This window comes from Pleurodeles waltl, chromosome 4_1, assembly GCF_031143425.1.
Source record: "Pleurodeles waltl isolate 20211129_DDA chromosome 4_1, aPleWal1.hap1.20221129, whole genome shotgun sequence".
Taxonomy (NCBI): Eukaryota; Metazoa; Chordata; class Amphibia; order Caudata; family Salamandridae; genus Pleurodeles; species Pleurodeles waltl.
Window position 1 is genome coordinate 573,234,327 of NC_090442.1, and position 14,003 is coordinate 573,248,329.

General features: G+C 44.6%; 1 protein-coding gene across 2 annotated transcripts in view; it reads left to right on the forward strand.

The window, feature by feature from the left end:
• The window catches only part of DOCK4 (dedicator of cytokinesis 4), a 1,300,588-nt gene that overhangs the window by 1,004,355 nt on the left and 282,230 nt on the right, over positions 1-14,003 (forward strand). For both annotated transcript variants that reach the window (XM_069228963.1, XM_069228964.1), the window contains exon 31: positions 9,309-9,457. In XM_069228963.1, coding sequence (XP_069085064.1) covers positions 9,309-9,457 — 149 coding nt within the window. The remainder of the gene's footprint in view (positions 1-9,308; positions 9,458-14,003) is intronic.

The following is a 14,003-nucleotide window of genomic DNA, read 5'->3' on the forward strand; positions in this document are numbered from 1 at the left end:
ATTTGCATATCTCACTCGTAATCGCTTTCCTCTTCAGCACACTCTTCTGAATGCACTTCCTTGCATCTCCTTCACCTCACCACTTCCCAAACACACAACTCACCAACTTCCCTGTAAACACTGCAATTCCTTTAACTTTAACCTTGTCAATATTTTGAAAACTGTGTACCCGCTTCACACACATTTACACAGTCACCATTGCAACTGGAATAACTGATCACTGATCTGTGTGCTCTGCAGAGAGGTCAATGATTGGATGACCATGTATTATGAACCCCTTTTTGACACACTGACATGTACCGTGACAAGCTAGCCCTGTTTTCAGCATCAACTTAAAAGCTCTAGTTGTGGCATGTTATGAATACTGAGAGGTGATTCATTTGAAAGTATGCACTACACGAAAAAAATAAAGTAACACAAAATTCTGGAACTAGCTAACACTTCTATTGGAAGCAAGATCAAATAAAACGTGAACTACAAACAGGAACTAAATCACTGACATGCATTATCTTATCGTTTTTTACATTCATTATTCAGAAATCGATCAGTGTATTTTCGCCTGCAAAATTAATGACATGAATAATAGGACCAGATAGAGACCCGTTTCGATGTCTGTTTTTTTAGGTCGAAGCCTAGATTGCTAAAGACGTCTTGGAGATATTCTGAAAGCATCCCTGGAAATGCATTCTGCCCGTTGCTTTCCATTGGCTTTGTAACTTACATTTGCTTGCTTTCTATCACCTGGCTTTATTTGTTTTAGGCTGTCTAGAGTGTCTTTGCCACTCCTGTGAGCATAGCCTGTTCACCTACACTTCTTGTATTCTTCTACGAGTGCTTGCTTTCTGTAATCAGGCCTTTACATTTTGTTCTTATTGTGTCACATTTACTGTACATTCAGAGACAGAAGTCAACTGTCAGGCTGTGTCTTCTGAGAGAACTTAGGCCCTCATTCTGAGTCTGACGGGCGGCGGAGGCCGCCCGCCAGACTTCCCCCCTCCGAAATACCGCTCCGCGGTCGAAAGACCGCGGAGGGTATTCCGAGTTTTCCCCTGGGCTGGCGGGCGGTCTTCGCAAGACCGCCCGCCAGCCCAGGGGAAAACTCCCTTCCCACGATGACGCCGGCTCATAATAGAGCCGGCGGAGTGGGAAGGTGCGACGGGTGCAGTTGCACCCGTCGCGTATTTCAGTGTCTGCTTTGCAGACACTGAAATACTTTTAGGGGCCCTCTTACGGGGGCCCCTGCCGTGCCCATGCCATAGGCATGGGCACGGCAGGGGCCCCCAGGGGCCCCGCGACTCCCCCTCCCGCCATCCGGTTCCCGGCGGGAGAACCGCCAGGAACTGGATGGCGGGAGGGGGAGTCGGAATCCTCCATGGCTGCGGAGCGCGCTCCGCAGCCATGGAGGATTCCTACGAGCGGCGGAAAGTCAGCGGGAGACCGCTGGCTTTCCGCGTCTGACCGCGGCTAAACCGCCGCGGTCAGAATGCTCGTAGGAGCACCGCCAGCCTGTTGGCGGTGCTCCCGTGGTCGGTGGCCCTGGCGGCCACCGACCGCCAGGGTCGGAATGACCCGCTTAGTGTTTACTTTTCTTGCCCTGACTTCAAAGTGAAAAGATTTATGTGACAATTCTGCTGGGTAATGATGTGAAATGAAAGGCTGTAGGATGTTATTATCTGGGACCAAGCACAATTTAATGTCTGCAAATGAACTGTGCAAATATTTCGGAATATATCACAGTTAGGAAAGCAGAATTAAGCACTTTTTGTCATTCTGAACTATGGTGGAAACCGATCTTCTATTATGATCAAAACAAATCAATATGCTTGGTGATGCCATTTCCACACATCATCACTTGTGTGTTGTATAGTTTTATCAGTATAACTGTGTGTCTGTGAAAACATAATGGTCATTGAAAATGAGTTGTCTGTAATGGCATTGCTCTGCCACACAGTGCATACCCCACTCTTTTCAACTCCACTCTTTGATACTTCACTCTACTCTACGCCAGTCAACTCGAGTACACTCAACTCCACAGCACACTGACACTCTACTCCTCTCCATGCCACCCTACACCACCCTTCTCTACGCCATCCCACTTTATGCTCTCCACCATATGCAACTCCACTCCACACCACCCCAATCTATGCCTCCACTCTGTACGTCCCTCACTCTACTTTTCTCTACTCTGACATTCTACTTAATTCAACTCTACTCAATGCCGCTGTACTTCACTCTATGCCACTCGACTCTACAACACCCCTCTCTACGACACTGTAGGCCACTCCACTCTATTACACTCTGTGCTACTTTGCTCTACTGTATGCCACTCCACTCTGTGACACTGTATGCCACTTTGCTCCACTCTATGCTATGATGCTACATTACTCCCCTCTTCGTCACTTCACTCTACTTCATGACACTCTTCATTCCTTCACTCTCCGCTCCTTCATTCTATGACATTACACAACACTCTACTCCCCTGTATGCCTCTCCACTCAGCGCCATATCACTCCCTCCACTCTACGTCACTGCACTCTGACAATCTGCTCCACTCCTCAACACTGCACGCTACGCGAACTCTCTCTTCATCATGACACTCTATGCCAGTGTATTCCACTTTATGCCACGCTGTGCCTCTCTACTCAACGCCATTCCACTCTGCAACACTCTACTCCACTCAATGCCTCTCCACGTTGCAGCACAACTGCAATAAACTGGCAACAAAGGTGTTGGTAATGGCTAAAAGACAGGTAGGGTTATGCTGGGGTAAATTGTAGACACCCATGAAGCAGCAGTGCCTCTCAGACATGTTCTCATGAAAAGAGCAATTAGAAACATATGATGAAGAACTACTAGAAACCTCACACCCAAAAACATATGGGAACCCTGTTCTGCCTACCTGTTAACCATGACAGACTCACCTTAACAGACACATGATTTATGAGAGCGCATGTTGTCATTGCGACCTTGTAGTGCAAGTACCAATACAATTGTTGCCTGTAATGAAATGGCCTTTGTTTGTTTGTATTCCTATTGTGTTTTCTTCTTTCTGTACAGTATGCTGTTAAGCATTAATCCTCTAATAAATAATTAAAAACAGAAAATGGAATTTCTCATCTCTCTTTTCCTTTATAGATTCCAATTTATGTGCACCAGCTTAGACCTAACCAGCAAATGTTCATCTCCCAATGCCAGCATCAACCTAGCAGCACTTTAGACATTAATTTAAGCTCTACAGTTAACAAACCCTGTTTTGACCCTTGGAACAATTGCTTTTTTGCTACAGTCTAACATTTGAGAAGAAAATAACTACCTTACCCATACAGTCATGAGCTTAACATTTAGGAACAGAAGAACCTGCTGTCTCATGTGTGTCACCACTTCATTCCTAGATTCCCATTGCAACCCTCATTCACGGTGGTCTTCTTGGAGTGTCACCAGCTCACAGCAGTCTCTACCTTCGTGCCATGGCTTCCATTCTTTAGACGTCTAGTGCACCAAAGACAGAACTGGGCAATATTGATATTTGAGGGTTGTTTCCTCTTTTAGAAAGCCAAGATAGTTCAATCATCCTACTATTGGCTGCTCTTTTATTCTTCTCCGGCCTCTCAAACCTACCTTCCAGTTGGGAAGTAGAAGAAACAGCACAGTTCCGAAATCTATGCATCAGTGATAAGTGGCATATTATTTAGCCTGCCCAACAGTGCTGTAAACTTGACTTTCACATTATTCACTTTATCCAATATTGACTCCCAGTTAGAGATTCCTTACCTTAGAATTTTCCCCAGATATCAGACTGAATCTGGAGATGATTCTTCATGCAGTTCCCTTGCGCGCCATCAGGTGGCATCAATCGACTCCACGTCCGTCGTTCACATTGTTGTCACCTTGATGATGTCGTGGTCATATATAGGCGCCTCCCTGGTGCGCTGATGTCAGTTCTTTTCTTTCTGCTCCAGCCAATGCACCTAATCTGGAGAAGGGCTACCCTCAGTCATTTTTTGACAGATTTTTCGGTATTTTATTGAAGTTTTTTGACCAACAGCTGCATCAACATGTCATACCGGAAAACCAGATTTAAGCCATGTGATTCCTGTCACCCCATCATGTCAGTGACAGGTGCACACCTCGTGTGCCTGTGCTGTCTGGAGCGCGACCACGACCTGTGCGCTGAGTACCAGGCCACAAATCCAAAGGCTTTGAGAGAGCGGTCCTTTAAGGGCATGGCAGCCCGGAGCTCAGCTCTGCGTTGCTTCCGGTCTCGTTCGGGAGGAAGGTCACAAGCTCACTCGTGGAGCCTTCATCACTCGTCCTCATCCCACTCCAAATCTTTGGGACATTTGGGTCACAAGAAGAAGAAGTCGAAAAAAACCGAATGTTCTTAGACTTCACCCTGTTGCGCGGACGATGCAACACCGGAGGAGAGTCGTCGCTCTAGGCCTCCATCCTTGGAGCCTGCTTCTGGGTCAGCTCTGCGCCTCCCATTGTCTCTGGGAACCAGAGCCACCCTTGCCCAACTCATAGAATATTATGAGGCCATGTGCCTAATTTTTGGGCAGTCCGACCCTCCTGTGACGCCTTTGGACCCAGTAGGGTAGGCGGGGCCCTCCTCAGGTTCCGCACCTGTAGCTTTGGCCTCAGCTCCAGAAGGCACCTAAGTATCTGTTACCAGATCTGCGCCAACATTGGTTGTACCATCGTGACCTTCCCTGGCGCCGGTACAGAAGTCAATGCTCCTGATGTCAGTCTTGCCCACGATCAACGTCGACCCTATACTAATTCCCGACTCTGACCCGGAACCAGAATGAAATTGTCCGATGCCGATGTCGATTCCGACTTTGATGGGGACCTTCCTCCCCAGGTTGAATCTTGACCCTTATGCCTATGGGTACGGATATAGTGAGGGTATGGAGGGGGGTGGCTGCACCCTTTGGAATACCAGCTAGATGACCCTGAAGTAGACTGACCCCAGGAATTTGGTGAAACCAGTGGTCTTGCACCTCTCCTGATGCTGGCATGCTTTCTCTGTGGCTACTGAGGAGGAGCCTCATATTCAGTGGTGGTGAGAAGAGCGGCAGAGATCCTGGGCCTCGAGCTGCCTTCCTTGGCTGTCAGGAATAACCTCCTGAATGAGGTGTTTCAGCCCAGGGCTTCTACATCTGAACCCATTTTTCCCTTCAGTGAGGCCCTTACTGATGTCCTGCTGGGGGCGTGGTCTAAACCCAGCACAAGATCTCATGTCAGCAGGACAATCACCCACTGCCATAGGCCTGCACCTAACGATTCTAAGTTCCTGACCCAACAGCCTATGCCTGAGAGTTTGAGCATCTTCCTCTTCTGGCGCATTTCCTTCCGCACCCCCAAACAGGGAATCAAAACAACTGGACTAACTTTGGAAGAAGTTATTCTCTTCCTCCAGTCTGGTGCTGCAGTTCGTGAACACTGCATGCCTTTTGGGCTTCTACTCCCATACTTTATGGCACACTGTCGCGCAGGTGCTGCCACAGGTCCCGGAGGAGGCCTGGACCATTCTCTCCCAAGCTGTTTCTGATGAGAGAGATTGAGATTCACTGTCCTCTGGCCATGACCGACTCACTAGGCAGATCAGTTGCGTCAATGGTGGCCTTAAGGTGCCATGCTTGGTTGAGGACATCTGGTTTTTCAGGGAATGTCCAGCAATCGCTTATGGACATTCTCTTCAATGGCATCTGTCTCTTTGGAGACAAAGCAGACCCATGACTTGAGCACTTTAAGGAGTCCCGGGCTACGGCTCAGTTCCCTTAGCTTTGCCTCTGCTCCTCGCCCTCCCCCCAAGTCCACTTTTTGCCACTTTAGTGACTACACTAGGGGCACCCAACTGCGTCCAGTTCCCTGCAGCCACAGTGCTGTGCATGCTGCCCAGCCTCTTCATGGATGAGGATGCGGGATCCAACGTTCCCGTGGATCAGGGAGCCAGCAGTCTGTCCACTCCACTGCACCCATGAACCACCCTCCCCCACCCCTGCTGCAGCCTCCAAACCTTAATACTCTGTTGCTCCATAATAGACAAGTTGGAGGCATGATTCACCATCACCTGCCCCACTGGGAATCCGCCCTATGCTTGACCTCTGGTCCCTCAATCTCTTCGTCAGAAAGGAGAAGTTCAAAATGCTCACTCTGGCTCAAGTGCTATCTGTCCTGGACCCTGGAGACTGGATGATAGCATTGGACTTGCAGGATGCCTACTTTCACATTCCTGCCTTGCCTGCCCACAAATGTTACTTGCGGTTCGTGACAGGTGACAAGCACTTTCAGTTTACCGTGCTCCCCTTTGGCCTTACCAGCACCCCTGGGGTGTTCACAAAAGTGATGGCAGTGGTCGCAGCTCATCTACGCTGGCTAGGGGTTTCAGTCTTCCCCTGCCTCGACAACTGGCTGTTGAAGACAGGCCCGCCTCAGGCTGTCGTCTCCCACCTCCAGACTATGGTGGACCTCCTGCATTCGCTGGTCTTCACTATAAATGGGTTGAAGTCACGCCTGACTCCCTCTCAAATGCTCCCTTTCATCGGAGCTGTCTGGACACAGTGAATTTTCAGGCCTATCCTGCAGAGCGGCGAGTCCAGGATATTCAGGCTATGATACCGATGTTTCAGCCTCTATCCTCGGTTTAGGTGAGAATGACTCCTCATTCTGCCTCATGGCCTCCTGCATCCTGATGGTCCCACATGCCAGAAGGCATATGTTGGCTCTGCAGTGGCACCTGACGTTCCAGTGGACGCAGCATCAGGGGAATCTCTCTGACATGGCAGATCTCAGAGGGAATTGCGCAAGATTTGCAGTGGTGGCCTTCAAACCACGATTAGGTCAAAGGCAGATCCCTCTCCCTTCCCCATACAGATCTACCAGTAGTGACATATGCATCACTCCTGGGATGGGGTGGCCACGTGGGGGAGGCAGAGATCAGAGGCATTTGGTTTCCTGCGGAGTCCGGGCTTCACATAAACCTTCTGGAGCTCGGGCGATCAGGCTTGCATTGAAAGCATTCCTTCCCTCTCTCAAAGGGAAAGAGGTACAGGGGTTCACCTACAACACCACTGCCATGTGGTGCTTCAACAAATAAGGGCGGGTGTGGTCATGGGCCCTTTCTCAAGAAGTACTGGGCGTGGTTGAAACGTCAGGGCATATCCCTGGTGGTTCAACATCTGGCGGGCTCTCTGAACACCAGATCAGGCAAACTCAGCCATCAATGCATGGTTTCTCCATCCGGATGTGGCGGCAAGTCTCTTTCAACAGTGGGGAGAGCCTTTGTTAGATCTCTTTGCATCTGCTGAGAACACACAATGTCTGCTGTTTTGCGTACTAGAGTTTCTAAGGCGGCACTCGCTCTGCGACGCTTTTCATCTCAAGTGGAACTCAGGCCTCCTCTATGGCTTTCCGCCAATACCACTTCTGCTCACAGTTCTCAAGAAGATGAAGAACGACCTGGCCTAAGTAATTCTTGTGTCCAAAAGGAGCGTTGGCGATCTGCCTTAATCGTACCAAAGATTTCCAGGTGAACTATCAACTCTTTGTTGGTTATGTGGGTGTGGGGAAAGGACTGGCAGTGCAGAAAAGGACTATCTGTAGATGCGTTGTTCTCTGCATCAAAATGTGCTATGCTTTGGCTAAGAAGCAACCACTTGAGGGTTTGCATTCTCACTCTGCCAGAGCAACTGCTACAACCACTCCATTAGAGTGCGGAGTTCTAGTCCTGGATATCTGCAAGGCAGCAATGTGGGCATCCCTGCACACATTCACTAAACACTACTGCATGGACAGTCAGGTTCGCAGGCCACTTTGGCTACTTTGGCCTTTCAGTCCTGCACGACTTCTTAGTATGATCTGGGTTTGCAGACCCACCTCCTGGGATGGTATTGCTTGGGTATTTATTCTAATGTAAGGAATCTCCAGCTAGAAGTCTCTATCAGATGAACAAGTTACTTACCTTCGTTAACAAGTTATCTGGTAGAAACATATTCTAGTTGCAGATTCTTTACCGCCCCACCCATCCTTCCCGCTCTGCAAACTGATTTCTAGGGATAGGGACTTTCCCTTGTTAGGGCCCTAGTTCTGGCACCCCAGCATCAGTGTCCTTCATGGCTTCACGCTTCTGGCATGGAAAGTCGTGAAAAGAAACTGACGTCAGCGCACCGCGGTGGCGCCTATATATGACTGCGACATCATCACAGCAACCACGATGCCACCAACGGACGTTGAGTCAACCGATGTTACCTGGCGATGCGCAAGGGTACTACTCGAAGAAAAATCTCTGGATCCAGTCTGACACCTGGGGTAAATTTTAAGGTAAGGAATCTGCAACTAGAATATGTCTCTACCAGATAATTAATTACTTAAGGTAAGTAACTTGTTCTTTAACATTCATCGGGGGCTAGTGAGGGGTCAGTGTGACGGTTGTTCCTCCCTGTTTATTCCTGTACCTCCTTAAGCTGCCTTGTGCCAAACCATGTTTCAGTCAGAGCTCCTGGTTGCCCTGTGGGTTTTCACATTCATTCATTGTCCCCAGTTGTTCATCTGTCTGCCACCCTCTGACCTCATACAGTGTAGGTCTTAATTAAAGATGTAACATTGCTTCTGGATTTGATGGTAGGGCGCTAGTGGTGGATCCTCGGACAGTCAAAGCTCTAATTACTATTCACTTTGAACCAGGGTCCACACAATAACAACATGTAGCCGGCACAGCACCTCTTCTCCTTAGCTCGTGCCGCTACACCAACTGGTGTGCATTGCTTTCAATGATCAGACTCTATTGCTTGTTTCTGTTCTGGAAAAGGTATGATTATTTTGAAATTCTTTGGAGTGAGTGACTATTGTTGATACACACAATTAAACTTTTAAAAATTAGTTAACTGATCGCAGGTCCCCTTTACATTAGTTGAGGTGCCATTATAACTTTAAAAATGATTGTGAAGTTTAGGGCTTTTACTCTAGATCAAAACCTTTAATCTTTCAATGCCATAATCATTTTGAAATTGTGTTGTACTTTATTTTCAAAGGAATGGTTCTAGTTGTAAATCAGTTGCATGACTAATGGGATTGGCGTCGTCCCAATACCCTGACATGACCTTCACCATGAAACAGATGAAAATACATTTTGTTTAAAATTATTCCTGTTCTCTTAGTGGATCTGTATTCCTGGTGACCACATCTAAGACTAACCTTGACTCTATTTCTCAATGGTTGATATACTGTGAATCCCAATTTGACTATTCAGTTAGTCATGAAATTAAATTATTTTATTGAATATGCTTTATATGCTTTTCGTATTACAGGTGAACACAAACTTCACTTCATCCCAGCATTGATTGGCCCTTTCCTGGAAGTAACATTGATTCCCCAACCAGATCTGCGCAACGTGATGATTCCTATTTTCCATGACATGATGGATTGGGAACAAAGACGGAGTGGCAACTTTAAACAGGTTCGTGAACCAAATTCATTAATGAAGTTGAATTTCAAGTTCTTCCTAGTACAGATGTCTCTTTCGGTTGAAATGCTTTGTAACAGGCACTCTGGTACTTTTGATGGAGTTGTAGTTGCAGTTGTGTTTGGGGAAGTGTATATTTTGCACACATAAAGATGATGCCTAAGTACAATAGTGCTAGATAACGTTTTTGCTTGTTTCTCCGGGGAAAATATTTGTTCCAATGTAGCTCATCAGTTTTGCTAGTGTTTCCGCCTAATGCGAACCCTTCACATAGACTTGCATCAGGCCTTGACAGGAATAAATCTCTGGTTAGAAGGTGACAATGTGTCCGCGAAGAGTTTGTGAATATCCACAACCTTCACGGGGTTGGGGGGTGAGGGTGTCTGCCTGTGCACACACTACTCAAACCTAATATTTTATTCTTCTTGTGTAATAGTATGTGTGAACACATACATCCTCGCGTGTAAATTCAGTTTTCAGGAATTCAAATTTGTTTGCATTGAGAATCTGACGTAGTTTGTCACCAAAGGTTTGTAATTCCATTTGCAAATTGGGCCCTTTAGTCATCAGAAATGAGCTCGTTAGCATTTTTAACTGTCAAAGAAAGATTCAGGGTAGAGTGAACTAATTATCTTGAACTCATAGAGGAGTAGATTAAAAAAAAAGCACTAATTTTCTATAATAATCTTGTCAAGACCCCAGTACTACCAGGGAACACTCTTGCCCAACGTCCTTTAAAAACGTCTGTTTCATTAGATGGCTTTACATGCGCAATATAATGTACATAGCTTTCTCTGTGTTTGCACAGAGCGGAAGGCTAAGGTATCGTTGCCCTATATACATGCCACATTTTCTGTTTTCTATTCATTTGACTCTTGGCAGTCTGTTGCATAAAATAATCCTGCATTCACAGCAAAGGCGTTATGCTCTCACACACCGTGTTAGTCTCAATGCGTTATGTAGATGCAAGCTCGTAATGATGTTATACGTTTTTTTTTCATTTATCAAACTTGGATTTTTACCTGTGATAAAAACTGAAGATATACTTTGAGAGATAACCTTGCTGTAGAATTCGTAAGTCAGAATTTCATCTCAGAAAAATATAAGGCGTTCATACCGAGATCACTTCAATTGAAATCAAATGACAGATGTCACCGGGCACCTCACCGTATCCAAGTTGACCTGTCTTTTTTTAGTCTTCCTACAAAATAAATATTAATTTGAGCAATTAATTTTTGAAGACTTGTATCAGCGATTGCTTTAGCTCAATGAGCTGCCTAGTGCAGCTAGCTGCATATGTAAACTACAGCTAATCAGCTTTGAAATTGTCCAAACGAGAGGCAATAACCTTTTCCATCCACGGCATATCTGTCATGGCACCTTTAGATTTCCTAGACTTAATCACAAGATATATTCTTTTTAAAACATTAATATGTGTCACAAATACCATCTCTGCACTGTTCTGGTGCTACATAAAAATAACGCATTATGTGCAAAAGGTAGAAATGGTTGAAATATGTTTGATACGTGTTTCGGGATAAAAAGTGGAATATTTTAATTGTAAATACAAATAATAATGGTAAGCCAGTGCGCACCAGTGAGTCAGTCCCTTGTTGAGTCCAGCTTACAGGTTATCACTTGTGTACCAAATGTTGACATGAAAATCTTGACTTACTTTGATTATTATAGCTAAGCCTCAGTGGTCTCCTCATATAATTGATAGATGTTACCCACGCTTGTTCTTGTTAATAATGTTAATACCTCCTGCTAGTCACATGAAGATGTAAAAAGTTTCATTCTCAATAGTGGAATATTCAGAAAGATTGATCTACAGTGTTCACACCTCAAACCAAACTGATTGTTATGTTATTTTCAGAACTGTGGTTGACAATAGAAACTGTCAGTGATTGAATATTCTTGTTGTTGAAGGTATTATACACAATTCCTTTGAACGGCAGTTTGTGGTATTTATATAAAATATGTGAAAGGTGGAGCCACTCATACTAGGGTGTTTATATTTTTTAAACATAGGATTACCCCATACAGGAGAGTTATGAGTAGAGTTCCTCACTCCCACTGCCTGCATCAAGTCAGAGGAAGAGAGTATGGCAGGAGAGTGCACACAGACAGTCATATTATGGCCCTGATTGTTTAAGAGTCAAGAAGGCTGGCATGCTTTATACTTCCATCTAAATTGTAGAGAACTGGAGGGGATTTACATGAAACAAATGCTGTACTGATGTTACCAAGCATTGCAGAGGTGTACAAGAAAATATATGCATACACAGGTTCCTTCTGATTGGTTAGCACATGTGAAAGGGCCACAAACTCTGTGTTTTCCCTTTCTCTCTAAATCAGGGGTTTCCAGCCATTTCTGTGATAAGATCTACTCATGCTCAATGAAAAGCATCCTAAGCTACTAATATTAGTATTGTACTAGTGACCGCATCAGACATTACATTAGATTAGATTACATCAGATTACATTAGTGGCCATCCCACACAAGACTGCCAGCAGTAATTGCCTCAGTGTATCAATATCAACCAGGTTTGGCTGGAGTAATGAAGAAGGCTTTTTCGATTTGGAATGTGTCTACATGGGTGATAAATGACCAGTAGCTGACATGCCCATGTCAAGAATGTGATATTAGTAATACAGCAAAATCTTTCTTTCAAATATCAGCTTAAATGTATTTTGGAAATCTATTTTCTCTAAACATCAGCTTTTGAGTTCTGAAAATACACACATTAGCATCTTGAATGCACACTTTTCAATTTTGGGATACATACATCAATTTAACCAAATAAAAGCATGTAATTTATTAGTTTGGACTGTACACAGTAGAGCTATTTCCAGGTAGTTGGAGAGATAATAATTGCTCCTGAGTTACTTGTTGGAGAAGCCTGCTCTAGATGATGATGGAGCAGTAATGTCTGAAACCTTGTACAGACGAGCTTCCTTAATTTCTATGTTATTTTCTGACACTTATGTGTTACAGAGAAAACATATGGCTGAAATGAGTTCCGTTTGTGCAGGTTGACTTACGAAAGGTGATAATTTCCAAATCGGGATGAGATGAGTAGTTATGGTGAATGACCAAATAGAATGCCCAAAAAAAAACATACAAAAAAATTTACATGCCAGGAATGTATGTCCTTATGCTGTGTTTCACTGCTAAGTCTTCCACCACCAAGGCCACTATAACCATAGCCTTTGGTCAGACACACTGATCTGGAAGAAAACAAATGCACGACTCTTGCTTGTATCCACTGTCTTGGCTTTAAGAAGAACTCTTCAACAGCAAAACTACCACCCCAGACTATGCTAAAAACAGAGCTTGTAAATAGAACCTGATTAGTTAAAAAAAAAATATCTACATCTCATAAGGATGCTAAAATTGAACAGAGACAGAGAGAAGATAGGAGAGCACTTTATGCTTTCCAGTAGTGGAAGTGCCAAAAGACAGACACAGCTGCACCTTGCTAGCATACTCCAGAGTATCTAGCCACACATCACATCACATCACCGATGTACTATGTTAAAGATTAACATAAGAATATATTCACATGAACAGGGAGGCATAGACTATTCACCACCAAACATTCTCTTGTGGATGTGGCAGCAACCTATAATCCACTGACCCACAGGGTAGAGGAAATGGATAGAGTATGTTTGAAGTTGACTCATTCCTTTATGAAGACAGCCATCACCAACTCCAGTTGTATGTTTCTGTTAAACTAAGGTTACCAACATTTGAACTGATGCATTAATGTCCAAATCATTAACTGACTCTTAAAGGAGTATTTTTGGTTTTGTGTACCAGCTGTGAAATATTTCCATATAGTAGATGTTAGAAAAGCAAAGATAAACCATTAAGAAAGAACATGAAGATTGAGAAACAACATTTTAGTCTTGGTAGATTTGATCTAACAACACAATTGAAGCACCAGAGAGTCACCTCGCTGCATGGATAATAACTTACTTTTAATCCTGCTAACTGCTGTATAGTGAGTACTTTAGAAATAAGCAAAGCAGCAACATGGAATTCGGAAGGTGCATTATTATGTTGATAGACAAGCATGACAAGAGATAGCAGTGGGACAGGCATGTAGAAGAATATATTTAGCCCTTGCTTCTAGTCTCTTCATGATGGTGATTCCCAATGGTTCGTTGACTTGACATTTTCTCTGAAGGCAGTGTTTCAGCTTATGTAGGCTTGTAACACAGACTTAATGCAACTGAGGGAGCACCTACCTGGTTTTGCTTCAAATATGCTAATTTCTTAGCGTCATTATGCACCACCCCTATATGCTTTGCATGGTCAGGATACAGGAGTCGATTAGTGTGTCCAGTGACTAAAGGAAACATTTAGTAAAGTCAATGAGGTAGACATTTGAAGAAGAAATGGGCTGTGCCCGGTGGGAGGTCTCATGTAAACGTGCTATGTTCTGTTGTAACCTAGCTGTATGATTTCTTAATTTTTGTTCATGAAACAATTGAAAAACACATTTTTTTGCTTAATTTATGGATGTAAATGTGG